This window comes from Nyctibius grandis, chromosome 16, assembly GCF_013368605.1.
Source record: "Nyctibius grandis isolate bNycGra1 chromosome 16, bNycGra1.pri, whole genome shotgun sequence".
NCBI classification, from domain to species: Eukaryota; Metazoa; Chordata; class Aves; order Nyctibiiformes; family Nyctibiidae; genus Nyctibius; species Nyctibius grandis.
The window spans coordinates 4504614-4531220 of record NC_090673.1 but is presented as its reverse complement, the minus strand read 5'-3'; the positions used below and the strand labels follow the sequence as shown (position 1 = coordinate 4531220).

Here is a 26607-nt window from a genome sequence, read left to right as displayed (position 1 = left end):
CGCTGACTCCCCCCGCCCCGCTCACTACGGCTCCCCCGGGCCAGCCCCCAGCCGGTGCCCCCCCGCCAAGGTCCAGTCAGGGCGAGAGCCGCGGCTCCAGCCCGCGGCGGCACCCCGGGTCCCGGCAGAGAGACGGGGCAGAGGGCTGGCTCGGGCCGGGCCGCCAGCCTCCTCCCGGCCGCACCTACCCGGCTGGGGGCGCCGGGCCCGCGGCCCCGCGGCGCCGAGCTGAGGTTGAGCAGCAGCGTCCCGCCCGCCGCCATGGCCCGCCGCCTCCCGCAGGGCCCCGGGGCCGCCCCTCGGGCCGGGCCCAGCCCGCGAGGGCGGAGAGGAGGCGGGCGGGGAGGCCCCCCATGGGAACGGCCGCTCAGCCCGGCACCCCCGGCCGCAGCCACCCCGCCGCAGGGGCTCGGCGCGGCGCCGCCCGCCCCTCCTGCCCGCGGGACGGCGCAGGCGGCGGCGGGGCAGCCCCAACCGGGGCGGCCGGGGGCTTCGGCGTCGGCGGCGCATGCGCGCTGCGGCCCGAGCGGCCCGTGAGGCGGCGGTAAGATGGCGGCGGCGGAGCACGGGGGCAGCCCCACGCTGTCGGCGGGGGAGGAGGAGCCGCCGCTGGGGCTCGATTCGCTGATCGAGGAGGCGGTGGCGGCGCCGAGCGCGGGGTTCCGGCTGACGGCGGTGCGGCGGGAGCCGGCGGTGCGGCTGCAGCACGGCGTCAGCGGGGTGGAGCCGCTGGCCTGGTCGGAGGATCACCGGGTGTCGGTGAGCACGGCCCGCAGCATCGCCGTCCTGGAGCAGGTCAGCGACATCCACAGCGGCGGGCAGGAGATGGTCATCCACCGCACGGCCGTGCCCGCGCCCTCAGCCGCCTGCCTCCTCAAGGTGAGCCGCCCCGGCACCGGCCGCCTCCCCCTCCGCAGGGCCCGGGAGGGGCCGCCACGCTGTGTCCCCCCGCGCGGTGGCTGGGGGGGGGGCCGGGGTCGCCTCCCCCCGGGCTGCTCCTGCCCCGCACACAGCTTGCTGCAGCGCAGGCAGATCTTTGTGCGTTGATGTATTTAAAAAGTACGGGGCGGGCGGGGGGAAGGCCAAAAGGGTTGTCAAGCACTGGAGCAGGCTGCCCAGGGCAGTGGTGGAGTCCCCATCCCTGGAGGTGTTTAAAAGCCGTGTAGATGTGGTGCTGAGGGACATGGGTTAGTGGTGGGCTGGGGAGTGCTGGGTTAATGGTTGGACTCGATAATCTTAAAAGGTCCTTTCCAACTAAAACGATTCTGATTCTATATACAGCCCAGTAATGTCAGGGTGCAGCATGGTCCAGTATCAAGTAGATTTCAGGGATTCTAAAGTTTAGCTGTTTTTCTGAGAATCACTTGAGCTCCAGTACTTTGCTGACAATTACTTCAGTAAAATTTTAAGCAGAAATCTTGGTTTGCTACCTAAGCTGGAAGATTTTTGCAGCAGGGACTGTTTTGGGCTTCAGGGGGCCATGTGACTTTTTCACTCCTTAGCACAGAGGGGTGGCAAGTCTGGGTGAGTATCTTAATAATTCTGTTGTTGTAGATCTGAATTTTTTTTTTCCAAAACAATGCTGAGAATATGGAATAAGTTGAGTTGAAATATTGAGTGCTTTACAGTTTGAACGTTATGCCAAGTACCTTTAAGTACACGCTTGACGAGTATGCAGACAGGTTCATTGATTCAGCAGACAAAGATTCAATAGCTGAGAGTTAAAACTACAAATTCAGGCCAACAATGAAGCTTAAGTCTTCAAGAGTGATGTGAATTAACCATTGGAACAATGTAGTGTAGGGGATGCTCTATTTCAAGTGGGAATTAATTCCAGGAAAGTCTTCCTAAAAAAGGTTCCACCATTGTTTTAAAAGTTCTTTTTGTTATCTTTTAGGTTGGTCCAAAAAAGGAGGTAGCAGAATGTAAGGGAAAGTTTGCAAGTTCAGCGGATCCAACGGTTAGTCAAACTTTTATGCTAGATCGAGTTTTCAATCCCGAGGGGAAGTCGCTGCCGCCCATGCGAGGATTCAAGTATTCCAGCTGGTCACCGCTGGGCTGTGACGCGAACGGGAGGTGCCTGCTTGCAGCTCTAACCATGGACAATCGATTGACCATCCACGCAAACCTCAACAGACTACAGTGGGTGCAGCTGGTGGACCTGACGGAAATCTATGGGGAGCGTTTGTACGAAGCCAGTTACAAACTTTCTAAGGCTGACACTCCCAGGGGAGAACTAGGAGACTTCTTGGAATTTCAGCGCCGGCACAGCATGCAGACTCCAGTGCGCATGGAGTGGTCGGGCATCTGCACCACTCAGCATATTAAGCACAATAACGAATGCTGGGATGTCGGTAGCGTGCTCTTAGCAGTACTCTTTGAGAACGGTAACATTGCGGTTTGGCAATTTCAGCTTCCATTTCTGGGTAAGGAATCAATTACTTCTTGCAATACTATAGACTCCGGAATAAATTCCCCAAGTGTATTGTCTTGGTGGGAGTATGAACATAACAACCGAAAGATGAGTGGACTTATTGTAGGGAGTGCTTTTGGACCGGTTAAGATCCTTCCTGTCAATCTAAAAGCAGTCAAAGGCTACTTTACACTGAGACAACCTGTAGTCTTATGGCAAGAACGGGACCAGTTACCAGTGCATAGTATCAAATGTATTCCTCTTTACCACCCCTACCAGAAATGTAGTTGTAGCTTAGTGGTGGCTGCAAGAGGACCTTACGTGTTTTGGTGTCTCCTGTTGATATCCAAAGCAGGTCTGAATGTCCACAATTCCCACGTGACAGGGCTTCATTCTTTGCCAATTGTATCCATGACAGCAGACAAGCAGAACGGCACGGTGTACACATGCTCCAGCGATGGGAAGGTAAGGCAGCTGATTCCTATATTCACAGACATTGCTTTAAAAATTGAGCACCAGCTGATAAAGCTCTCAGAAGTGTTTGGCTCTGTCAGGACTCACGGAATAGCTGTTAGCCCCTGCGGCGCGTACTTAGCAGTTATTACGACAGAGGGCATGACCAACGGTCTGCACCCGGTTAACAAAAACTACCAAGTTCAGTTTGTCACCCTTAAGACTTTTGAGGAGGCAGCCGCACAGCTCTTGGAATCTTCTGTTCAGAACCTTTTCCGGCAGGTGGACTTGACGGATCTTGTACGCTGGAAAATTTTGAAGGATAAACATATTCCTCAATTCTTACAGGAAGCATTGGATAAAAAGATCGAGAACTGTGGTTCTACTTACTTCTGGCGGTTTAAGCTGTTTCTCCTGAGGATTTTGTACCAGTCAATGCAGAAAGCTCCCTCAGAGGTCGTGTGGAGGAGACCTTCACACGAGGATGCAAAAATCTTGATATCGGATTCCCCTGGGATGGGCAGCACTGAAGATGATCAAGAGGAAGGAACTTCTAAACAAGCCAGCAAGCAGAGCCTGTGTGACATGGGCAAAGGTATGGACATAGATGACACTGCAGATGATTCTCTTCCTCGGTCAAGTGACATAGGAGGCTGCGAGCCAATAGAAGAAAAGCTTCTTGAAATACAGGCACAAATTGAGGCAGTAGAAATGCATTTGACACGAGAACACATGAAACGGGTGTTGGGAGAAGTTTATCTACATACATGGATTACAGAAAACACCAGTATTCCCACCAGAGGAGTCTGTGACTTCTTAATGTCCGATGCTGGCTATGATGACAGAACAGCACGAGTAAGTGCACCTCTATGCTCTGGGGATTTGGTGTTACAAGTTACTTCTTTCTCCCCCCTCCATATCCTTAAATGAAAATACAGCTTTGGGGTGGGAAAGAGAACTGTAATCACGTCATCCTTGCCAGTCAGCTTTATAGAGCATGCAGTTGTCCTTCCTTGAAATTATGGAGTAGGAGGGAATGTAAATACAGATGTTGAAATTTGGATCAGGTGCAATAAAGAATAAGCATGCCTGAGTTTTTGCAGAACAAGGGAGAGGACCATGGGTATTCTCCTGCTGTTGGTGGGTTTAGAACATGTACTGATTGAGAGGGATGTTTGTTTTCATGGCTAGGCTTATTTAATCTATCATCTCTACAAAACTAAACTTAGGAGGTATTTCCTCTGGTCAGCTACGTCTGCAGCTCTGATTTTAAGAGCTGCAGTATCATTCTTAAAGTATTTATAATTGGAAGTACTGTGACTGTTCAGGTGGTACATCAGGTCTTGTCGTTGCTTGATGAGCCTTCAGTGGAAGGATCAGTTACAGAGGTTCAGAAAGTGATTGTGTTTTATGAGTTAAATCCAGTGATTCAGAACTTTATGCAGGGCTTTAACCAAGCTGACTGAATGTCTTTGTTATAACATACATGGCCTGAACCTTCAGGCACACTTGCATTTGTTGAACTACAATAAATAAGCATAAACCAAATGCTTGACCGTAATAGGAACTCTTCCCAAACTTGCCTCCCGGCTCTTAAGACTGGATGACAAGAATGTCTCAGATGTCTCTGTACCTCTTTGTACGAGCAGAGAACAATTCTTTTCAGTACCTAAGTCCTTAAATCACTTGAACTCTAAAAAATCAACTTTTCCATTGCATCCAGAAGGACAGAGGAAGGAGGCACATTTCCATTACTGATGCAGTGTGGTGGTCTCTCTGCTGGACTTACAAGCGAGCAGGCCACACAGTGTGGCCATCAGTAATTCACTAGGAGAGTATTCTGGCAGAACTGCTGTGTTTTTCTAGCATCCAATTACCATGAATTGAATGCTTTTCTTATCTTGTAAATGAGATTCTTCTTTTTATAGTGATTAAAAGTTGACTTCCAAATTGGATTTTATCTGTTCCGTTTGCTGTCACATTTTAAAGGTCCTTGGGATGTGGTTTATATCTGTTGAAATGTCAAAGACAAATTTGATCACATAAATGTTCTACTGTAAATATTGTGTGTACTTTAAGATGACTGCTGAAGACATGGATGCAGATAATTTCTGGACAGGATTTTTTTCTAGCATGTCCATTTTGATAGACATGGGACCGTGAAAGCTTTGCTATAATGGTCAGTGGCATCCTCAAAAGTGGTATGATGCCAATTTCTTCAGTACTTTTTAAATTTGCAAGTAGCTTAACATAACACTGTTGCTCTTAAGTTCTGTGTCCCTTTACTGGGGGACAGAAATCTTTAGGAGGTGACAATAAAATGAGAATAAATAAATACATATCAATGTGTTATATTTCTTATGCTTACATTTCTTTAATTCAGTGAAGAGCATAGATCTTTGCATCCTGTATCATATCCTGAAATCACAATACCCTGAGAGACATTTCCACCTTTCAGTAGGCAGCTGTCTTGCTGTAAATTATGCTGACTGCTGTGTGTTCCCAGGTGCTGATTGGGCATATCTTAAAGAAAATGAACAAACAGACTTTCCCAGAGCACTGCATCTTGTGTAAAGAGATCCTGCCATTCGCTGATCGCAAACAGGCAGTCTGCTCCAATGGACATATTTGGCTCAGGTAATTGGTTCTTACAGAGTTTTTGCCCTCCTCTGGATAATTTAAACATACTTAAATAGCTACCTAAACCACTTAGTGTTGGAGTAAAAAGTCAGGAAGCGCATGATCCATGCTGCAGTTAATAGCAATTTTTGCTGGCTGTAATCTGTCCTCTTCCATGAGAGAGAGAGGGCATTGTAGGTTGGATTTGGTTCTCTTATCAGTACACTTTTAAAATAAGCTACTTTTGATTGTCTACCTTTTTTTTTTTTTTTCAAGCAGGGGGAGGATGGGCGCAGGGAGAAAGTAGGCAAGGGAAAAAATCAAGCACAAGTCATCCTTTGGAACAGCACATGAAGGAGGGTTTGTTCTAGCTACTTCAGCATTTGAAAACAAAGTAATTTAACAAAAAATGATTGGAAACAGCCACACTGAGAAGTCAGACAAGTTCTGGAACATCTAGAAAAGGAAATCTTCCAACGTCAATATATGGGGTACATGGTGATCGTCCCTGGAGACTTGGCAAGTCAGTAGTCTGTCACAAACAAAACCCTTTGCCTAACAGATATTGTGTGCTAGTTTGGCTAAATAGTCATTGGCTTAAAGACACTGTGGTTCTTCCCCTGCGCAGTAACCCTCCAGCTTTGCACCTCTTCTACTGTATCCTAAAATTTTATGGCCAATGATGAAACTTTTTTTCAATGGTATATTGATCTTTGGCCTTTTTCATTTTTGTGACCATATGTAATTGGGTACATTTGTGACGTTTCATTTACTTGAATTAATAAATTATTAATTTTCATGTTTAATGTGGCTCATTACTGCCCTTGCTCTCAGGAAGCAAGGTCTACTGAGAACAGAACCCAACCTCCAGTCAGGGCATAGCAGCAGGTCACAAAACAGACCAATAAAACCCCAAGCCTCTTGATAAAACTACTTGTCCTTTCACAGGTGCTTTCTAACCTACCAAGCCTGTCAGAGTTTGGTGTACAGGAGGTGTTTGCTTCACGACAGCATTGCACGGCATCCAACCCCAGAAGGTAAACTGTTCCTGTGGCCAAAAAGGCAGGATCATTTATTCTTAAGTTTTATCTGCAAAATGACTTGAATTACTTTCACTGACTTCTCTCTTTTAGGCAGTTACCAGGTGAAGTACTAGTACTCTGCATTTCACAGTGTCCCGTTGTTGTCCATGCGTTAGTGGCATATGTTAATTACAAAATAGTGACTCCAGAAATTAATTCATAAATACTACATTTTCATGAGAGCTCGGTAAAAACATAATCTGTGCTGGAGTGCTACAACAGTTAGTTTATATTCAAGTTGAATATATTAGCATCCAGTTCTGCAAGAGCTGAGGGTCTTTGACATTCTATTTCAGTGCAACCTGTATTGATCCAGCACAGGTTAAGAACTAGCTGGCACCTTGCTGGCTTAGGTCCCAGACCTGCCTTAAGTACATCATTCAGAGACAATAATGGCAGGCTGTGGGGGCCAGTCAGCTGTCTGGCTCTGCATTTTCAGAGTTTGAGGAAGGACAAGCTGTGCAAGAAGATTGTTTTCTTCCCAACTGGTACGCTTAAAAAAAATCATGGAGTACTCAAACAGTTTGTCTTAAAGTGTAGGTGGTACTTTTCCTCTCCCCATGATATGTGGGTATTCCAGTCAGCACTAAGGATCAACTACAGAACATAAACCTCTGTAGAGAGAGTCTGTAAACTTAATTTCCTTATATTGGAGAGGGGCAAAGGAACAGGAACCAAGGACTGCATTATGTGAAGGATCTAATTTCAGTTAAGAATATTATAGAATCATTTTGGTTGGAAAGGGCCTTTAAGATCATCGAGTCCAGCCATTAACCTAACACTGCCAAGGCCACCACTAAGTCAGATCCCTCAGGACCTCATCTACACCCCTTTTAAATCCCTCCAGGGATGGTGACTCCACCACTTCCCTGGGCAGCCTCTTCCAGTGCTTGACAGCCCTTTCAGTGAAGAAATTTTTCCTGATACCCAATCTAAACCTACCCTGGCCGTTTCCTCGTGTCCTATCACTTGTTACCTGGGTGAAGATACTAACACCCACCTCGCTACAGCCTCCTTTCAGGTAGTTGTAGACAGCAATAAGGTCTCCCCTGAGCCTTCTGTTCTCCAGACTAAACACCCCCAGGTCCCTCAGCTGCTCCTCATAAGACTTGTGCTCCAGACCCTTCACCAGCTTCGTTGCCCTTCTCCGGACTCTCTCCAGCACCTCAATGTCTGTCTTGTAGTGGAGCCCAGAACTGAGCACAGTATTCGAGGTGTGGCCTCACCAGTGCCAAGGACATGGGGACGATCACTTCCCTAGTCCTGTGGCCACACTATTTCTGATACAAGCCAGGATGCTTTTGGCCTTCTCGGCCACCTGGGCACACTGGTGGCCAATGAGGACACTACATTTGTGGCATGGTGATCCTTTAAATTTTTTTTCCTATATAGCTATTTAGATGAGTATGTAATAATAGAGCATGGACTGTTTCACCATAATTTTGTCCCCTACTGAACCAGGATTTAAACTGGCATTACTTGAAATTTCAAGACAGAAATGGGGTTGGATTGCTCTGAAGTCTCAGTTAATCCTGCATGGTGAATCTATACAAACTGTTTCAGCATTACTGTTTAGTTTGTCCATCTCGGGCATCATTCCTGTGTTCATCTCTACCTTCAGCTTTAAACAACTTGTTTTCTCATTTGCAGATCCTGAATGGATCAAGAGGTTATTGCACGGACCCTGCACGTTCTGCGATTCTCCTGTGTTCTAGAGAAAAGCTATGTAAAGATTGAAAGTATTTTCTGTACTGAAGAAGCCTCCTTCAGTCTCAAAGGATATAGAGCACAGGAATACAGACTTTACTAGAGGGGGAAGACATTGTCCATGGCCCTGTAAATAGAACATTGGAGGTTCTAAAAACTCCTTAAATCCAGAGCCTGTTCCATGCTCCAGAAACAGGAGTACACCGTGAAGAGCGAGTTCATAAAGCCGTTTGGAAATGCACCCCGTTGAAGCATCAGCAGCTGGACATGCTTCCTTTTACAGAAAAGGAACTGAAGTCTTAAGCAGGCAGTGTGAACTGTCCCTTCTGCCCGACAACTGTGCGATTCCCAAAAGCTAGGACAGGAGCAGCAGAGCTGCCTCTTGAATAGTCTTGGTGGGTAGAGAAGGCTTCAGCTTGTAGTGCTCTCGTTTGCCTTTTAACAAGCACGGGCACTTGCTGCAGAATATTAAACTATCAAAATAATTTGTGGTTCTAATTTCTTGCGGAGTGAAGCATGTGCCAGTTACAGCCATATGAGAGAAATTGGCCATTATATTAGTTTCACTTGAAGTCTAAAAGAAAAACTGCCTCTTACCTGTTACAGCAGTATTGCAGTCAGAAGGGTAACAGGGGCTGCCTGGGTCAGATGTGTATCAATAAGAATAATTTTTAAATGTAATAATTACTAAACTAATAGCAATTAGATTGAACACTAATATATCTATATATAATTTCCAATGCTCCTAAGTCTCTTGCCCCACTTTATTTTCCTGAACTAAGTTCTGACCACTTCCTTGCTTTTGCCAATGTATATGCCTTTTGTTTCACTTAACCCTCTACTAACAGGAATCATCATTTCCAGTGTAACTAACTCAGTTCTCAAAAACGTTACCAGTTTACCTTATTTTCAATTGAATTGAGAGTCTCCCTCATACAGCAATTGAGTTTTATAGAAGTTTGACCCACAAGTAATCCCTCCCAGCTGACAGTTTCTCTTCATAATACTGCAGTAAAAAAAAAACAAAACAAAACAAAACTCCACCAGACAAAAACCAAAACACCACCAGACAAAACACCCCAAACCCAACCACCACGATAGCTAACATGTTATAGGTAAAGTTTCCACTGGTGGTCACGGAGTCTGGTGGAGCTGTTCTTGTATAACCCTGACTTTCTCATCAAGAGATTCGTAAGTACACCAATGATGTAGCATGGCTGAGCCCAGGAATTTATTCTGCCTTCTAGTGGTCTTATCAGAAAAAAACATCATAGAATGGTTTGGGTTGGAAGGGACCTTAAATATCATCTAGTTCCAACCCCCTGCCACGGGCAGGGACACCTTCCACCAGACCAGGTTGCTCCAAGCCCCATCCAACCTGGCCTTAAACACTGCCAGGGAGGGGGCAGCCAGAGCTGCTCTGGGCAACCTGGGCCAGTGTCTCACCACCCTCATCTTTGGCATCTAGTTCCTGTGGGGAGCAGGAGAATCCTTCGCAACTTCCTATGCAGTGTTAGAGGAATAATACCTCCAAACCGTGTATGGTTCTTTGGTACAGTTTGTCTTGTTAACTTAAATCCATGCCGTCAAATAATCCAAAGTTTTTGTAGCTACATTCTTCAGAGTACCAATCTGGACGCTCAGCTGTGTTGCCCTGTTTGTGGCTCATGACACTTCTAGTTGTGTGTGAAGTCTTCTACCGCTATTTGAGAAATCAAGGAATTGTCCTGACAGTATCAGTGTCCAACAACGCACGTGTGGATTGGTGCTTAAGTTCCCTTGGTTCAATGACTATGCACATTTTCCTACTGTTCCTTCACCTTTAGTAGGAGCAATGTTTTTTCAGCTAACATTAAAACAAGTCAGCTGGCCTTACTGGTCAGTGTTTCATGCATTAAGCATGACAGTGCTTTGACTGAGAATAATATTACTATAGTAGCCTAGAACAGCAGCAGCACATTCGTCTGGAAAATAATTAGCCTTGTCTGTAAATATCCTTGGAAGTGATACCATAATTGCATTAAAGAAATGTTTAGTTTTTTATTGCTGTGCATTGAAATTGAAATTACTTCAGTGTGTCTGCAGGGAAAGAAAATGTAGATAGTGATGGCATCTAGTAAAACAGAGAGTAACCCTGATACCTAAGGTGTGCGTAGTTTGGGGCCAGGTACTGCATCTGGGACAGCATTTGTCTTCTTCCCAGGGTTGATGGGGTTTGGGGGGAACAGAATATCAATTTCCAGTATGAGCTGCACAGGTTTATTCATGGTGGTAGAGAAAACATTTTAAGTGGAAGCTGCAGGTCCCTGTCCAGGCAGTCCTGACCAGTTCATCATTGAGCAGTGTTCCAATTCAGAAATTCACCTGACCATGGAAAAGGTGAGAGAGCCCTGCAGAACCACGTGTAAGTGCTTTCAAAGCAAGTCAAAGAACATTTATTTGATATTGGCTTAGAAACCATAATAACATCCTGATCTGCTGAAATGTGGAAGTCTGGCTGACCGAAAGGTTCTGCATATCATTAGATTAATTCCTGGTGATTACTTTTAGCAGTTACCTTGCATTTCCCTGGGTTGAGTTTCGCAAGATACCTCAGCCAAGGGAATAGTTGAAGGCTCTCCTCAACTGCTTTGCCATTTGGTGGTAAACACCGTGGCTGTGTATGGTGCCTCATCTCCAGAGGACAAATAACACCCCAGCAGAGACACTGAGCAGTTCTTGATGCAGTGCTGCTTTTTTTTTTTTTTTTTTTTAAAGGGTTGTGGTACTTGCTCTTACATGTGAGAATTAATAGCCAGAGATGCTGTGTCCTGTGTCTGAAGCTTGTCATTGTCCTTGGTAAGTAGCTTTGGGTAGCATTTAAGATTTGCTGCTCCTGCTGATAACAAGAGTTTCTCTCTCCACTGGGATGAAGAAATCTGGCTAATCCAGGTTCCATGGATAAGCAGAACAGCTCTGGGCTGTACGGCTTCCTAGTGCCTTGGTGCTGGATGTCATTGTTTGAACTAAGGTGAAAGTCTGGGGTGACAAGGACTCTGTGTTGGGTCTCCAAACTACACCTCCTGCTCTGGAATTGGTGGCAGTGGAACTCATTGCTGCCTTTTACTTTAATCCAGCTGTGGGTTGGGGACTTCATCATTCAGTCATCCGTTCCTTTCGTGCATTCCCCCATCCCTTTAATCCTATTGAGTGTTTCTAGAGAAGAAATATTATGGCTGCTAATGCAGGCAACAAATACTTCCCCGATTTTCTTAAACTTACCAGGTTTTCCACTGGCTAATGTATCATCAATGATTATGGGCAGCATAACACCACTTACTCTATCCTCATTAAGGGTTTCTTGACAGAAGAGAACTGAATGCAAACATAGTCCTAGTTAAAGACTGTCAAATCACACTGGTGCTGTTATGCCCTCAACTAACATTTACAGGAGACTTGTTTGTACAAGTTTAAGTTCTGAAATACAGAGCCCTTCCTGTGTGCTGTACCCAGAGAGTGAAGCAGTGGACAGCCTTGCAGGCACAACTGCTGGAGTCTCAGTTGCCACCTACAGGTATGGCACCAGAGAAAGAACGAGGAGCAGAGCCTGTCCCCGCTCCTCCGAGCCCTCACCGCGGAGCAGGTCGGGGTCAAGCACTGAAGCTGTTGCTCTTTTGAGAACGTCCAAACTTCGCGCATGAGGCAGATGTGCAAGGCCAGTTAGATGTGTCTGCCCATAGGTTATCTGCACGGGGGCAGGACGGTGGCTGCAGGGAGAGGTGGGTACCTTGTCGTTCTCTCCAGCCTGCCTTTTCATGAGGGGAGCTGGGTGAGTCAGTGAGACCACCACATAACCTAGTTCATGCTGTTTATTGAATTCTTACTGGCAGTCACCTAATAAGTGTGTAGTTAGTAGCAGTCTAATACTTAATATAATAAACATCAAGATTTGTTACTGCAGAGCACTAGGTCATATTTTTGCAGCTGGAAGTAAGGGCAATAGCAGTCATAGCCCCAAAGTGTTGGTAGTCATGGCAAAAGTCAGACTTATAGTAAGCATCTAAATTAGCTGGAAGAAGGTGTTTATGGTTTCTCAGTAAATAAAGGTGAAATGCTCGCAGGAGTTACCAATACTACGTCTGTCCTCATCCCCCACCTTGTATTCTGTTCTGAAGCTTTCTGTATCAGGCCTGTAAACACACAAGTTACACTGGTTATACTCCAGACATACATCAAAGTGGGCAGGGTCTATTCTTTAACCAGAACTGGTACAAGTGTCTGTGTGGAGACACCTGCTAGTTCACAGCTCCGTGGGTAAATACCAGGCTGGAAAGCTGCTTTTCTCCCTCCACGTGGGTAAACAAGGACAACGTGAGCTTGGCTCTGCTCATCGGGAGTCCTGTCCTGCCCATCGAAGGTGCAGGAATCTCACCAAGGTGGAGTCGAGCCTTCTCTTGGAAGTCTCAGTCCCGGATAGTTTTTCACAACTTGTAGCAGTCAGTGTGTGTACAGCAACGCCCACAGAGCTTCTGTTTTCACTTGTAACGGAGGAGGGATGTGTCTACACACTCTCACTTAAATCTCTGTGCTAACCTTTGGCTGTACTCGGTTCTAACTCATACTTTACACTGGAGATGTTCCCAGACCTTTGGTGTCAGTTGGAATATTCTTACTCTGTCACTATTTTTTAATGCTAACTCAGTTTTTAGCACTGTTCACTCGAAAGACCTGTCCTGATCCAGGCAGTGACCCCAGGAGAGCCACAGCTGCCCCGGGATGATTGTTTCCACTGTTGCAATGTGGCCCATACAGAGGGCACTTACTAGGGTTAACGACACTATAGTTCGGGTCAGAAAGCGGAGTAACTCCCTGTGCTGTCCTAGGCTGTGGCTGAATCAACCCAAATGGGACCGTTTGGAGCCACTTTGTCCCAGGACTGTCCCGGCTGTGCCAGCCCTGCAGCATTCTTATTTAACGTGAAACGAGGAGGGCAGCCCTGACAAGGGAAAAGCCAAGAGCCTTCCAACTGGAACATTCAGAGGAGAGTTTAATCTAATTGCTCCACTAATCTAGCTGATCTCTTCATGCTACTTTAATTCTGTTCTGGGGTGCGAGTGTTGTAGCTGGCCAGCCAGGCGGTCACCAGGCTGAACGAAAAGCAAAGATGAGTTTTACTCCTCAGTTTCTGGATTTGTCCTTTGAGACTTGGTTCATGGGAGGGTCTGACAAAGCTGCTGTGAATATTGGTGCTGTGTATATGGCACGTTCTGTCGTGAAGCAAACCTGGATGAATGTTTTGTATACTGCGACAGTAGCATTGTAATCCTGCTCCTTTTTTATTCTAAATAAATAAAGTACTTGTTTGGAATGTCTGTATCTTAAGGGACTGAATTCCTGTGAGGGACACGGGGTGTCAAGAACGAGCAGCGTAGTTAAGCACTCAGGCCTTCAGCATGAGACTTCACACTTACAAAACAAAAGGAAAACTTAATAATAAGAATCTGGCTGTGGCTACTGTCACAGAGCACCGGTGGTAAAGCCTGGCAGAGGACCTGGGGTCTGACAGTGCCCTTCAGCCACACAACCCTTCCCTTCTCCTCGCCAGCACAGGTTCAACCTCCCTTTTCCCGGCCTCCCGAACTGCCGTGTGGCAGCACTCCAGCTCCAGAAAACAATTCTACTACAGAACCAACTTTCTGTGATGAGAGGGGCCTGACATCACCTTTTCTTTCCTTCCATAGAATCAAACAATTCTTGTTGCAGAAAGAGGAGAATAACCCAGGAGAGCCTGCCTGTGGGGGGACACGGACAATTCTCTGGATGCAGCCCCTGTGACAAGGCAAGAGCCACCTTTCAGGTTCAGTTTTGGCAACTGCGACACTGACGGGCAGTTACTGGGTCACAACCACAGTTTGCTCCTACTTAAGATCAACTCGGCTCCAGCTGCCCCTTGGGAAGCAGAGCTGAGGCGCAGGAACCTGCCAAGCCTGCCTTTACTCTAAGACAAACCTTAGGGACCCCTACAAACGCCTCGCTGGCCCTTCCTCCATCACCTCACGAACAGATGGTGGCAAAACCAGCTACATTAAAGGTTTGTGCTGGCATCATCACCCAAGCCTTAACGGGAAAGGTGAGAAACCAAAGGAGGCAGCAGGGGACATCTTTCAAGAGCTACAGGGGGGCCCTGCAGAAGTGTTGCTGGAGGACGGGGTCTCCTGACTGGCGGGGCTCAAGCATCCTCCCACCATAGTGCTCTGAAGGATCTGTTTGGAGCAGGCAGACACGAAAGTTTGTGGAATAGTTGGACACACTTATCTTGCTGCTGAACTACATAATTAACAGCATAATAGATAGGGTACAGCACACCCTCCAAGCAGCCCCCTCTGCAAAGTGCCTTTGGAACACAGAGTGATGTAAGATGCCCATTGCAGAACTGGGCAGGCTGTGCAATAAGTAACGTCTGGTCCCTGCTGCGTTCTTACCACCTCCCCTTTACCTTGTTTTTCTCATTGCCTAACATTTGTTTTGCCAGAATAAGATGCTAATAAAATCAAGCATCGTTACCAAATTGGTTTCCAAGTGTTGCATTCCAATTATAAAAAGCCCAATTCCTCCTTCCACCCACTGAACCTTTTTGGTATTAACAGGCTTTACTATGCAAAGTGATGCAGGGGCTGTTTCGTTTACAGTAATTAAATGAATGTCAATTGTTTTAGTTGTTTCTGAGGGAGAGTTCTACATGAGTATTAGCATGTTCTGCTAACCCCTACGTTCTGCACTTCAGGCCTGCTGCAAACCCTTGGGGGTTGACCATTGACCTGAGACTCCGTACCCAGACATGCCAAGCGCATCTCAATGAGACGAGCTCTTTTTCTCAGTTTCTATGGAACCAGCGGAGCGGAACTAATATAGCGTCCGCATATAGATGAAAGAATGAAGAGGAAAAAGGGCTTTACAGCTAAATTAATTAAGCAGATGTACCTGTCTAATTAAAGATGCACTGTCCCTTTTGTACCCTAGCTGCAGTACAAACAGTATTTAAATACACTCTCTATCCATTGCATCTATCAAAATATTTAGTAGGAACACTCAGATGAAGGTGATATTAGCAAGATGAGCTTCCATGTATTATTAATAGAAGGGCTCCCAATTATGCACGAATGCTACAGCATATCTTTATAGCAATAGCATAAAAAACAGCTGCCCAAGTAGGTTAGCAAAGAGCACGTTTGTAACAGGTAGGACTGTTACAAATGCCCTTGCCCAGCTTTACACGAGGGTCTGTGGCTGGGCCCTTGCTGTGGGAGCAGCCTCTGCCTCAGCCTGGCGCTATGAGCCAGAATTTCTCAGCACAAGAGGCACAGAGGACTCAGCTCGCATTGCCGGTGCCAGAGAATTTGGCTTTCTTAGATTTCAAAGATATTTATTCCGATATTTTTAAAGCTGCCCTCAAGGCTGGAAAGTTTAATTCCCATTCACCGACCCCCCCAAAGGTATTGAAACTTCTGACAAACTCTCCCAAAATAATACAATATCCCTGTAGCCATCTAGATAACCAGGGTCTTCCCACCTGAATTTACAGACATGAGGAGGAAATCTGGCATGTACACCCCTACAGCACTCCAGATAGACCTAGACACGCACGATCAAAGACAGCAACAAAGACCCAAACTTAGTTACAGCAAGAGGATCAGAGAAGTCATCTAAAAGCAAAAGGCTCCTGGAGGCCTGGCCCCTCTGAAAGGAGAGGACATGTGCCTCTGCGTCTTCCCAGACACAGAGGGTTCCAGGACAAAGCTGAAGCTCCTCCCCATCCCCTAGTCAGGGGGAATTCACACTCATACCCAGAGAAATAAAGGGAGACATAATAAAGGCATCAAACTCAGTGCTCCTCTGAATCACAACAACAAATCACGCCCCTTTCTCAGAAGCATTAAGGATGTGCATCTCCACAGCCAGAGCCTGAGCTAGCTAACAGTGCTGTGCTTTTCAGCAAGGATTTTCCAGTTAAGGAAGACTTACCTGAGTATTTCCTGCAGCCAGATCCAGCCAGAGCAAAAGAAACTGGGTACCAACCTGCCCAGCCACAGCCCAGCCAGGGCAGCCGCAGGTGGAGCCTGCAGTGAGCAGGGACAGCGGTGGGGGAGAGGCTGAAAGCTTTGCTCACTGAGGAAAACAGGATTTAGTAACCTATCTGCTCCTGCAGCTCATTATGTCCTTAATTGGGTTCTGAATGTGATGAACCTGGGAAGTTTTTTCAGCTGTTCTGAGTCTTTCTGCCTGGCCATGGGGTTGGGCTGCAGAACAGGATGACGGGGACAGCCAGTGCCTCTGCAGAGCGACTGTTTTGTCAGAAGTTTTTAAGCAATCTGAGTTAACAAGGGAGTGAAAACCTCTGCACCCTGGCCTCAAAACACTGCAGTTGTCTTTGGGGAAAGTGCACTGCAGTGCTGCAAGCTTCGTTTTTCTATTTGCTTTTGTGTTTGCTCGCAGCGGAGTGTGACAGTGAGGCAGACAGGTAGTGCCTGTGTAGTTTTGGTGGAAACCACTGGCTGAATTAAGACACAAACACATCTAATAGCTTTAATATTCCAAATTGGCTTCATGGGTATTACATAGTTAAGACAAAACCACTATTCACTGAATCACAGAGTCAGAATTCTATTTGAATTAAACACAGTAACTTCCCTAGCCACAGTGCTTCATACCTCGGATCATAAAACAAAAGCTGAAAAAATTTCCCTTAAAGCACGATTTCTTACTCTCTGTACTTCACTCGGCCTTGGTGAACTTGAAATGTAACACAGCTTGGCTGACTTCCTCTTCACTTGTGATAACCTGCCATTCAGTGACTGGACTGCAAACATTACAGGGGAAAGTTTAAAATTAACTGTTCCACAAATCATCCTTATTAATTATAAGCGTTTGATTTTTTTGCATGGAAGGGGCTTAATGATACAGCTTTCTATGAACTCAAAGACAACATGAGGGTCTTGGTCAGCGTTGACAAAAAAGGCATTTTCGTAAAAATCCTCCACTTCCTTGATGTTCCTGTAATAGGCTTCCACACGCTCCTCAATATTTTCTTCCGTGTCTCTAGGGTTCTGCCTGAGACGGGCTTGGATCTTCGGTGTGGGTGCTGGCCTGAACGTAGTGTGGTATCTGGAGATGAGATAAAAATGCCACTGCTTCAGCTCAAGCTGAGGTCACAACAGCCATTTCTTAAGATACTCCATGGTTTTGCCTATCACAGTTCCTTGGAAGTGCCCCTTTCTACCCTAGGTTGGGGTTTTAAAACAATGATTGGAAATTTCAGGGCAAGTAATCTGTCATTCCTGCTCTCAAGAATCCAGGATACTCAAAAGCCAAGAGTTTCTCTTGAGATGACACAGAGAGAGTGCTGCTAGTGTTTACATACTTTACACAAGGCGTGGAGAAACCCCCATTACATGCCCAGTGCTCCAGGTTCAGAAGCATTTCCAGATCTGTTCCAGATCCAGTCCCAAATCACCAGAAGCTCGAGCTTGAAAGGCAGGTAATGCTTCCTCCTGATAAGCCACTACAAGTAGGGTTAATACTGTTATTGCTAAAGATCACTGGAGGAATTTAAGACACAAATACTCTACCTCGGTCTCTGTTTCTGGGCAGATACCAGGTAGAATATAATTGCTGACATCTTTTTATAGTAGCTCAAGATAAAAAGAGGTTAATTCACTCTGAGGTAGGTTTTGGTTATTTCCAATTTCCAAAAAGCCAGAATTTGGCTTCCCTGAATTCACAGTCGCAGGTTCACTCAGCTGGGCAGCAGGCTTCAGCAAGGCAGAGGATTTTCATTACCAGTTTTGTAGCAGTGCCGCAGTCCCGCTCAGTCTGCCCAGACAGCTGACACCAAAAAGAATTCTGACAATGTTTCTGCATTGCCAAAGGCTCCCAACAATCGCTAAAAGCTCTTTTGCAAACATGTATTTAAATTTTCTGCTGCAGTAATTCTACTTTTGAGTAAATGTCTCCTGTGCCCTCACACAAAACCAGTTTATCCCTCTGCCTGTGCAGCCAAATTTTCTGAAATCATTGGGGTAGATGCAAAACCGAGGGGAGAAGCAGAGTCTCTGTGTCTCTGCACAGAACTGCATTACAGCTCCAGCTGGTACGGTGAGGTGGACACAGAGTTCATTCCACGTTAGGATTATTTTGAGCACAGCTGAAGGCCACCCTCTTCACTGCACTGTAGCCAGCGGTGCAGGTTTAACATAATGCTGAGGATTAGATACAGCCTCTAAACCAATTCAATTCACGATGAATTTGGAAGGAATAAAACCCAGAGTTTGGAAGAAGGAAGCGTGTTAACTGGAGCAGATACTGAACAGGCTAATCCTAATGATAAGAAATGCAAAGAGGTGTGAATGATTTGCTTCATACTGTTCATTTCTTCTGAACAACGGCATCACTTATTACTAAAACAAAAAGAACAGTTACAGCAAATCTCTGCTGCTGGCACAAGTTAATGTTGCACCTCGAGTGAGATGTCTGAATAATCATGTATCACTTTGGGACAAATCCAGTATTTATGGCCTTAATCATTGAGGGTTCAGTGTTTGTCTTTGATTCAGTAGGATGCATTTAACCATTAGAAAAGTAAAACAGTGGTTTAAAATTTAAGTGTGGGGAATCACAAAAACAGAGCACAAGTGAAGCTGCAAATCCATACCAATTCCAGCAGGTATTTAGGAAGATATTTCATCGTTACTTGTTCCCCAAAAAACAAGGGTGCAGAAGACAGTAAACCTGAAGGTCACTGGTGGAACAAGGTGATGTGACTGCCAGTGAGATGAACTGCTGCATTTGAGAACCCAATCTTACAGTGACTCAGTGACTCAAATGAGTTTGCTCTACTGAGCAGGAAATATATTAATATCTTGCAGCAGACAGAACCATCACAGGAGCTGGGGGAAGTAAAATGTAGCAAGTTTTCCATTTTCCCCAGCTGAGAAGCCTTCAATATTCCCATGGGATCGTCTGAAAACCATCTGCATTTAGGCTAGGATTCAGACATCTTCCAGCATTATTTTACCAATCAATTTAGTTACCATTAAAATGTTAGACCTGAGCTACTTGCTACTGTAGATTTCAGGCTCCAAGATTTTAAAATGCCCTATTCTGAGAACAGGAGCTTGCTGCAGCAGGGAGGTGGGTTGGTACTCGAGTAGCTATGAAAGTTTAAACTTTTCTTTTAAGGAATCCATAAGCAAGAGTACAATATTCCTGAGTTTCCTTAGATTTCTATGAAGCCTGTCTGGTGCTTTCATCTCACTGACAGCCTTAAAAAATGTTAAACATCAGACATGAGTGCTAACCTTTCCCCAGTGACGGGATCAGTCCTCCGTTGAGACAGTCGTTCCATGATGGATTCATAGGGGATATTAAAGAAAAATACCCTATGGAGAACATAACAATTAAGTGCATTAACATCTTGAGAACATCACTTGTGACCTTCAGAGTATGAGTTAATCCTTACCCAAACGAAGGGCACACAGAAACGTGGAAGTGACAGTATCACTCCAACCTGTGGCATCAGAAAACATGGGGACCTCTCTGGTTCTTCTCCTCACATCTTCTTTAGTCTTCAAGCTCATCAAGGCAGAAGTTCTCTGACACACAGTCTGTGTGGTGCTGTGTGTGCTGACAGGGCTTAATGGACAATACAGTGTGGACACCAGTGACCAAAATACAGCTGGAGCCGATCACGGTCTGTCATAGCTTGCTCACGATCCAGCAGTTACCTCTGAATGTCCCCTGGATCCAGCTCCTCAACCCAACTAGCAAATACAATCACAATGACATTCTGCAAAAGGTAAATTAAAAATTGCTGCTGTTCCTGTCAAGGACAGAAAAAGAGCTTTTCTGCCCGTATTATGCATTCTGCCCTAATAACAGCACTGCACAACTCAGTGCCCATGAAAGGGATTTTCCTCTTGCTGTTTTAGTCCACTACCACTTCGTCTGCCCTTGCCCCTCCACACAGCCCCACAGTGTGAGTCCTCCTGTCTCCCACTCCTGTCCTGAATCCTTTAAAGCAGAATGAGTAACAAGACTTAATACGTGCCACATTACGATGCTGACAATTCCCCGTCCCTTCCGTCAGCATTGATCTGCAGAGAACAGCGTCAGGGCACGGAAAGCAGCTCAGTACGGCATAACCCACCCAACAGTCAGCCTGGCTGTTGAGACTGCTAAAGAGGAAATATTAATGCGTGATTTTAAGATCAAAATCTGCAATTCCCATTGAGTCTGAACAAGACATTGTTGCTCAGCATCTAAAAAAGTCAGACCCTCAGTGTCAGGGGGTGGGTTCCATGCTATGAACAGCTTTTCGCCAGACGATGGAGTGGGACTTGCCAACTCATTTCATACAGGTTACACAACAGCATCCTTGAAGCAAGGATGCAGAACCAGAAAACAATATACACCACCACTGACCTCAGCCACATTACCCTGTTGCGTATAAACTGTTGTGCCCATCTCACATTGACTCCTCCTTGGTTCATTATAACAGTTCTGTTAATTTTATATTCTAGTTCAAAAGCTCTTCAGCGGGAAATTCTCGACAAACTGCTGAGAATGAGCAGACGTGTGTCCCCTGTCCCCCAGCTATTGGAGGCTAAAGCAGATCTGGACAAAGATCACATTCAATGATTAATTCAGAACAAAATAAGAAACAAGGCTTCCTTTGAAAACTTATGAAAATAAACTTTTACCAACGGAGCATGGCCTGAAGGCTGTAATACATCTTTCTTTATAATACACCTTCTCCTGCTGCTGCCTTCAAGGCCAGGCTTCCTATTTTCGTTTTTGTCTGCCTCACACAAAAGATACTGTATGCTTTAGACATTCACCAAAGGAACGTTTTACCCTGACTGGGTGGGATCAGACCAGATGAAAGGCTGAGCTTTACCTTGGCATGCACATAGCAGATTACTAGAATCCTTTGTAGGATTTTAAAGTTATGAAAATCATCTCTCTTTTCAAATGTTTACAGATAATGACTTCTATTCACACTGCGGTAACAAAACAGCAGCCAGGAATAAAACATTCAAGATCTCGGAGATTCCAAAGACAGGGAAAGAACAACAGTTTCAACACTCTTTTATCCCTTACACTCTGAACATTTTGTTTTTCTTTGTTTCTGTTGCCCAACAATGGCACAAAAACGTGATTGTCAGAACAGGTAACATCTGATGATATGTCTCAAGATGAATATTCTAGTAGAGAGGAACAGCATTTATACAGTCATGATAATTGATACGGCTTCCTATTATATTCTGAAATAAACAAAACCACTAAAGGATTATAACCTGGCATATCAAGAGAGCTTGTCGTAATTCATAGTTACTAACTCAAAAAGTATTATGGTATTTGAAACAGAAAAGCCTAAAAAACTCCACTTAAAAGCTGCCAACAAAATGAACTCTGAAAGCCTTGTCTGAGATTCCCTTCTTTTTTATACAAGATGCTTCTTATTATCCAGTCTGGTGTCACCATTAAAGAAGAGTGTAGGGGGAAGATGTGGGAGAGTATAGACATCCCTGCTAATATGGATTTTTTTTTTCCTCACATGCATTGTATAACAGCACACACAGAATGTACTATACAACAGCACAAACTCCTAACCCAGTGGTCCTTCCAGTGGAAGGTGGGATGCCTTACCCTGCCATACCGTACAGCTCCTATAGATAAGAGAAAACAACACTCCCAGGGCTGTCAGTTTAAAATCGTTCAGAAGCAGGAAAAAAAGATGAAGGGGAAAAACACTGACAGAACTACCGTCTAGACTTAAAATACTTCCAATTAGCAAGCTTTATTATCATTTTGAAGGAGATACATACCACACACAGTCTATTATGCAGCCCCAGGAGGCTTACTCACAGGAGTAAAGCCTATTTATATGTATGCACTCTCTCTGAAGTGTTAGCCTTGGGTATATGATACATCTCAGCTCCTCAAGGTATTTCTGAGCAACATGTCACCCATGGCCCGCCCTCTGTGCTATGACTCTGATCCCATGACAAACTTGACCCTACAACTGTCTAGGTAACGTGTTTGTTGGATTTCTTTTGGAAATCCTCATAAGATAGAGGGCTGCATCCATGAACTTGATCCAGCATTTAAAGCAGTAACTGGAACAACTCCGTACAAGTACAGGATTCATCTCCAAGCAGAGCTTGGCCCCTTTCACATAGCGAGTGTAATTTTTTTTCACATAAACGCATCCTCTGTAAAGCTCGCTTCAGGAATCAGCCAGGCTTTGTATGTTGTAATGTGTCACAACTTCTATCAAGGCAAAATACAAAACAGATGTCATAGGAATTGGTAGACAGGGAGGCGAGGAAACACAGCCTCATATCAAAGTATACTACATCATACTGCTAGATTAGCATCTAGCGCAGCTTCTCTTTCAGAGTTGGCAAGCTGTTAGTTCAGCTCCCCAACAGGTGAGTAATGTTGATCAGCAGCAACGTGAGGTGAGCACCGGGGAGGGCTGGGCAGAGATGCACCAAGAATCCTCACTCTTGCATCATGGACTCAGCACCTACCTAGCAGCAACCAAAAATCATTGCCATCCAGTTACAAATCGGTGCTCTGTTGGGTTTAACTTGGTAGAGCCTCTCAGCCCAGGTCTCTGAGGACAAATGTCCCCCTAAGTACCACTGAGTGGCAACATTGCTGCTAGATGCAGGACTGAAGCCAAGAGATTCGTAAGCAAAGTTCTGTCCTCTCTCCTTTGTTCTCTCTCCCAGGAGAGGGATGTGAGAGAAGGTCCAGTCCTGTCAGCTAGCTTTCACAGGGAATAAAACCATGAACACAATCGTTAAAAGGAAAAAAAAAATCTTGTATCACAATCCTGCCTCTTCCTCACTGTACTTGACGTCACTTATCTAATCTATTACAGCTTTCAGATACATTAGAGGGATTAAATTCCACCAAATTAATAATATTGATGACACCTTCACTGTGTACCTAGTCAAATAAGAACTAGTCGCCCTTGGATGATGATGAAATATATGAGGCCTCTAACAGCTGGAATATAACATCGTTTTCCTACCAGCCATCTGGCATTCCAAAAGGGTATTCCAGTCGCTTCTGGCTTTTGACTATTCACAGAGCGTTGTCTAAGATCCTAGAGGTCACCAGGGCATCCTGGTGGCTTCCCTTCGCAAACGGAGAGAGGAGAAGGTAGAAGTATGGGTGGTAGGAGTTTTATTTCACGCCTGACCACGAGATAGCGTTTTTGGAAAACTGTGTCACAACCATACGATAAGTGAAGAAAGCTTTTCTGACCTACACAACAGCATTCATCTAATCCTGAACTGCATTTGTGCCAGATGGCCACCAACCTAGTTAATCCAAGTTATTAACAATTGACAGTGCTCAGAGTTGTCCTCAGGAGAATGTTTTTGGTGGTGGTTTTCCTGTTTTGTGGATATAATGTCACTGACTCAAAGCACCTATAATGGAAAAATTATGAGTGTTGCCATAAGAAAAGCAAATGCTGTGCGCCTGAATCCTCATATCACTGAGCTAGGGATTAAAGCACGCTCCTCCTGCGCACTGACAGCCACCTTCCAAGGGTGGCTCCGCTGCCTTGCCAGCTGCCTTCACATCTCAAGAGAACTAAAGCTCTGCCTGTAAGCCATGGCCTTCCACCGGCTTTGGTCCTGTCATTTAAACATAGCTAGTTTATGAGGCTGACCTAGATGGATCCAGATGTTGACTATTCTAGACCTGAGCCATTTACTTAGGTCAGATTCTCATCCTTGGAATTTCCCATTACCTGGAGTTGGTCTGGATTGATGTTGGTGGAGGGCAGTCCAAAGCCAAGACATTTCTGTAAAATTATTGTCTGTGAAATTTGACCTATACCATTAAATCTAATTGAATTCATACCTTGTTTTCATTTAAGGATGAAAAGTGATGTAACCTGATATTTGAGACAGCATCCTGACTCCCTCACTGGCTTTTAAAAAGAGACTACTGACTTGCTTGTGACTATACCAGGGCCAGATCAGGCCTTGCAATAAACTTGGGATGCTTGAATTTAAAAAAAATACACCACCAAACAACACTGGGCCACTTTGAATATAGCATTTAAACTTTTGAGTTGAAACTGCAACTTTAAAAATAGTAAGCTATTAATCTTTCCCTTATTTTTCTTGACTCCTATATATCTTCTCCCTCGTAGGCAGGTACCAGCTGCCATATTCCCATTCTTCACGCTCTGCACTCTGCAAAAAAAAAGAGGCCCCTGCTGGCCAATTCTTGTTTAAAATTGTGCATAATTGATAGTGGCAAATCTACCCCAGCTGTCTCTAAAACCTCTCCAGGGGCAAGAAAAACACTCTCTGTGACTGCCATTAACTACTAAATTAGCAAGTGCTCCTGGCAGTTTACAACGTACCACATCAGTTTGCTTTAAAAAAAAAAAAAAAGAATGTGAAGATCAGATGCCTGTGTAATCTCAAAGTTACAGCAAACTTTGCTGGCAGAACTCTGTCAGAACCCCAGCTAAATCAGAGCAAAAGAGAATGGGAATGAGAGAGCAAAAGCAAGCAAGGGGAAGGAGAGGAAGGGACACAAACTTACGCTCTTTTCCAGGTAGACAAATAGAAAATGTCAAATTCAAGGCTAGAAAATTGAGCCTTCCGTAAGGTGCAGAACATCTTACTCAATACAGAGATATCAATACAGTGTTATCTGATGCTATGGCACGATTCCCCATGGAAAATAACTCCCCTGGATGACTTAGTTCTGGCAACGCAATGGCTACAATTTCTGTAATTGAGATATAAAGATGAAAAAGAGATGAGGCTGTTGGAGTGTATGGATGCAGGAGCTCTCTAAAAGGCTACCACAGGTAAAATCCTTATGTGATCACTGGCAGAAATGCAAGCTCCTCCCTTTGGTTCCTAAAACAGAGCCAAAGCAGGCGGAGAAGGAAGTAACAGAGCTCTTGCAAAAGGATGGAAAAGCCTTGGGGGGCATCATGGTCTGAACTGGCAGAGAGACAAGTACCATCTCTAGCAACTGTCCTGAATTCAGCTAAGCTGTAAGACCTATTGTTAAAACTGACCATATTTTTTGGTTTTAAGTTTCCAAAAATGCGTAAAACTGTACAAAGTTCTGCATCATACAGGGACCACAAGCCAGACGGGGTGGGATGGCAGGCTTGGCCAGGACACAAGCAAAATCTGCATTGCAAAAAGGTCTTTTTCTTGAGTAGCACCATTGAATTATCACAAGGTGGCAAATCAAGTTAGCGGTTCAAGTCGACAGGCACAAGGAAGATCAGAGTGGAATCCAAGTGACTCATCCCAGCTAAAACCCCGGTCATCTTGTCTTTATTGACTTTCCAGACAGAGATACCTGACTTGGATCAATCAGCCCCCCTAAAGAATGCTCCCTTTCCTATAGTATAAAGACACCTTGAACCTGAAACCTTGGCTAAGCCTCTTCTCAAGAACTACGGGCACAGCCACAGGATCCTGAGCACATTATATTTCCATAATTACATTCTGCATCCCCAAATCCCCTCTTAAAAATTAAACTGGTTACATAGATCCCATCTACCTTTTTCCCAGTCTTGTTCAGGTTTCTCTCAATGCAGCTATAAACCAGCTATTTTGCCCATGGGTAACCAGACTACAAATGATCTTCTGAGGCTGCACTACTGGCTGGACATGGATCTGAGTTTACTTCCTACCCTAAATATTGCTTCTGTATATCTCTGCAATGGATGAAACGATCCTTATCTCTTATTTATGGAAGGAGCTGTTGGGAGGTTTTATTCACTGATGTCTTTCAAATGCTGGGATATCATCTTCTGATGAAAGATGTTTGATTCTATTTTAGGAAGTAATTTCACCCTCTAGGTTTTGACCATAAGGGAAAATACATTGCATAAACACTAAAACACAGGTTAATCGGCACAAGCGTTTTGCTCATTGAGCTCCTATAATGATTCATGTGATGACAAGCTATTTCCAGACACTGGATCTTTCTTTTCAAATGGATGCATTTCTGTCGAATAACTACAAAAGGCAGCTAAGTGGGGCACTATTCCCAGGACGTGGCTTCTGGCCAGGGGAGCGAGACGAACAACATCCTTCGTAGCTGCAGATGTTCCTTCCCTTCACCAGCAGTGCAGAGTAATGACTCTGTTAGATGTTTTCCACCCACCAGTTAGATGTGCTCAGACTCCAACAGCCCAGACAGCCGAGGTGGCAGGGTCCCACCCCACCAGTCTGGTATCTCAGCAGCATCTCAGCGGGTGCCAGACCAGCTTACGCAGGGGGAACAGGC

The 26607-nt window shown here is 45.2% G+C and overlaps 3 protein-coding genes across 15 annotated transcripts in view; 1 reads left to right on the top strand and 2 right to left on the bottom strand.

Annotated features, from left to right (window-relative positions):
* The window catches only part of DDX31 (DEAD-box helicase 31), a 46864-nt gene extending 46467 nt beyond the window's left edge, over positions 1 to 397 (bottom strand). For 2 of the 4 annotated variants that reach the window (XM_068413653.1, XM_068413655.1), the window contains exon 1: positions 189 to 388. In XM_068413653.1, the coding sequence (XP_068269754.1) occupies positions 189 to 263 (75 nt within the window). In that variant the 5' untranslated portion in view covers positions 264 to 388. Of the gene's footprint in view, positions 1 to 188 lie in introns of all 4 variants that reach the window. The other 2 variants (XR_011049337.1, XM_068413656.1) reach the window with 2 other exon arrangements.
* A 136-nt stretch (positions 398 to 533) lies between these two features.
* GTF3C4 (general transcription factor IIIC subunit 4) lies at positions 534 to 14106 on the top strand. Of its 10 annotated transcripts, XR_011049333.1 has the most exons (7): positions 534 to 879; positions 1898 to 3721; positions 5373 to 5503; positions 6434 to 6522; positions 8218 to 8669; positions 11032 to 11112; positions 13995 to 14106. XR_011049333.1 is itself a non-coding variant. In XM_068413652.1 (6 exons), exons 1-6 carry the CDS (start codon positions 550 to 552, stop codon positions 8280 to 8282), a joined length of 2100 nt encoding a protein of 699 aa, XP_068269753.1. In that variant the 5' UTR covers positions 534 to 549; the 3' UTR covers positions 8283 to 10997. The 10 variants fall into 10 exon arrangements, 5 of the variants coding, with proteins under 5 accessions (XP_068269753.1, XP_068269752.1, XP_068269749.1 ...); XR_011049332.1 differs by lacking the exon at positions 13995 to 14106 and having other exon boundaries at positions 11032 to 13576; XM_068413652.1 differs by lacking the exons at positions 11032 to 11112; positions 13995 to 14106 and having other exon boundaries at positions 1898 to 2426; positions 2766 to 3721; positions 8218 to 10997.
* Positions 14107 to 16970: 2864 nt separating this feature from the next.
* AK8 (adenylate kinase 8) overlaps positions 16971 to 26607 on the bottom strand; it is a 68218-nt gene continuing 58581 nt past the window's right edge. Inside the window, exons 12-13 of the mRNA XM_068414023.1 lie at positions 19608 to 19688; positions 16971 to 17415 (exon numbers count right to left, since the gene is read on the bottom strand). Coding sequence (XP_068270124.1) covers positions 17169 to 17415; positions 19608 to 19688 — 328 coding nt within the window. The 3' untranslated portion in view covers positions 16971 to 17168. The remainder of the gene's footprint in view (positions 17416 to 19607; positions 19689 to 26607) is intronic.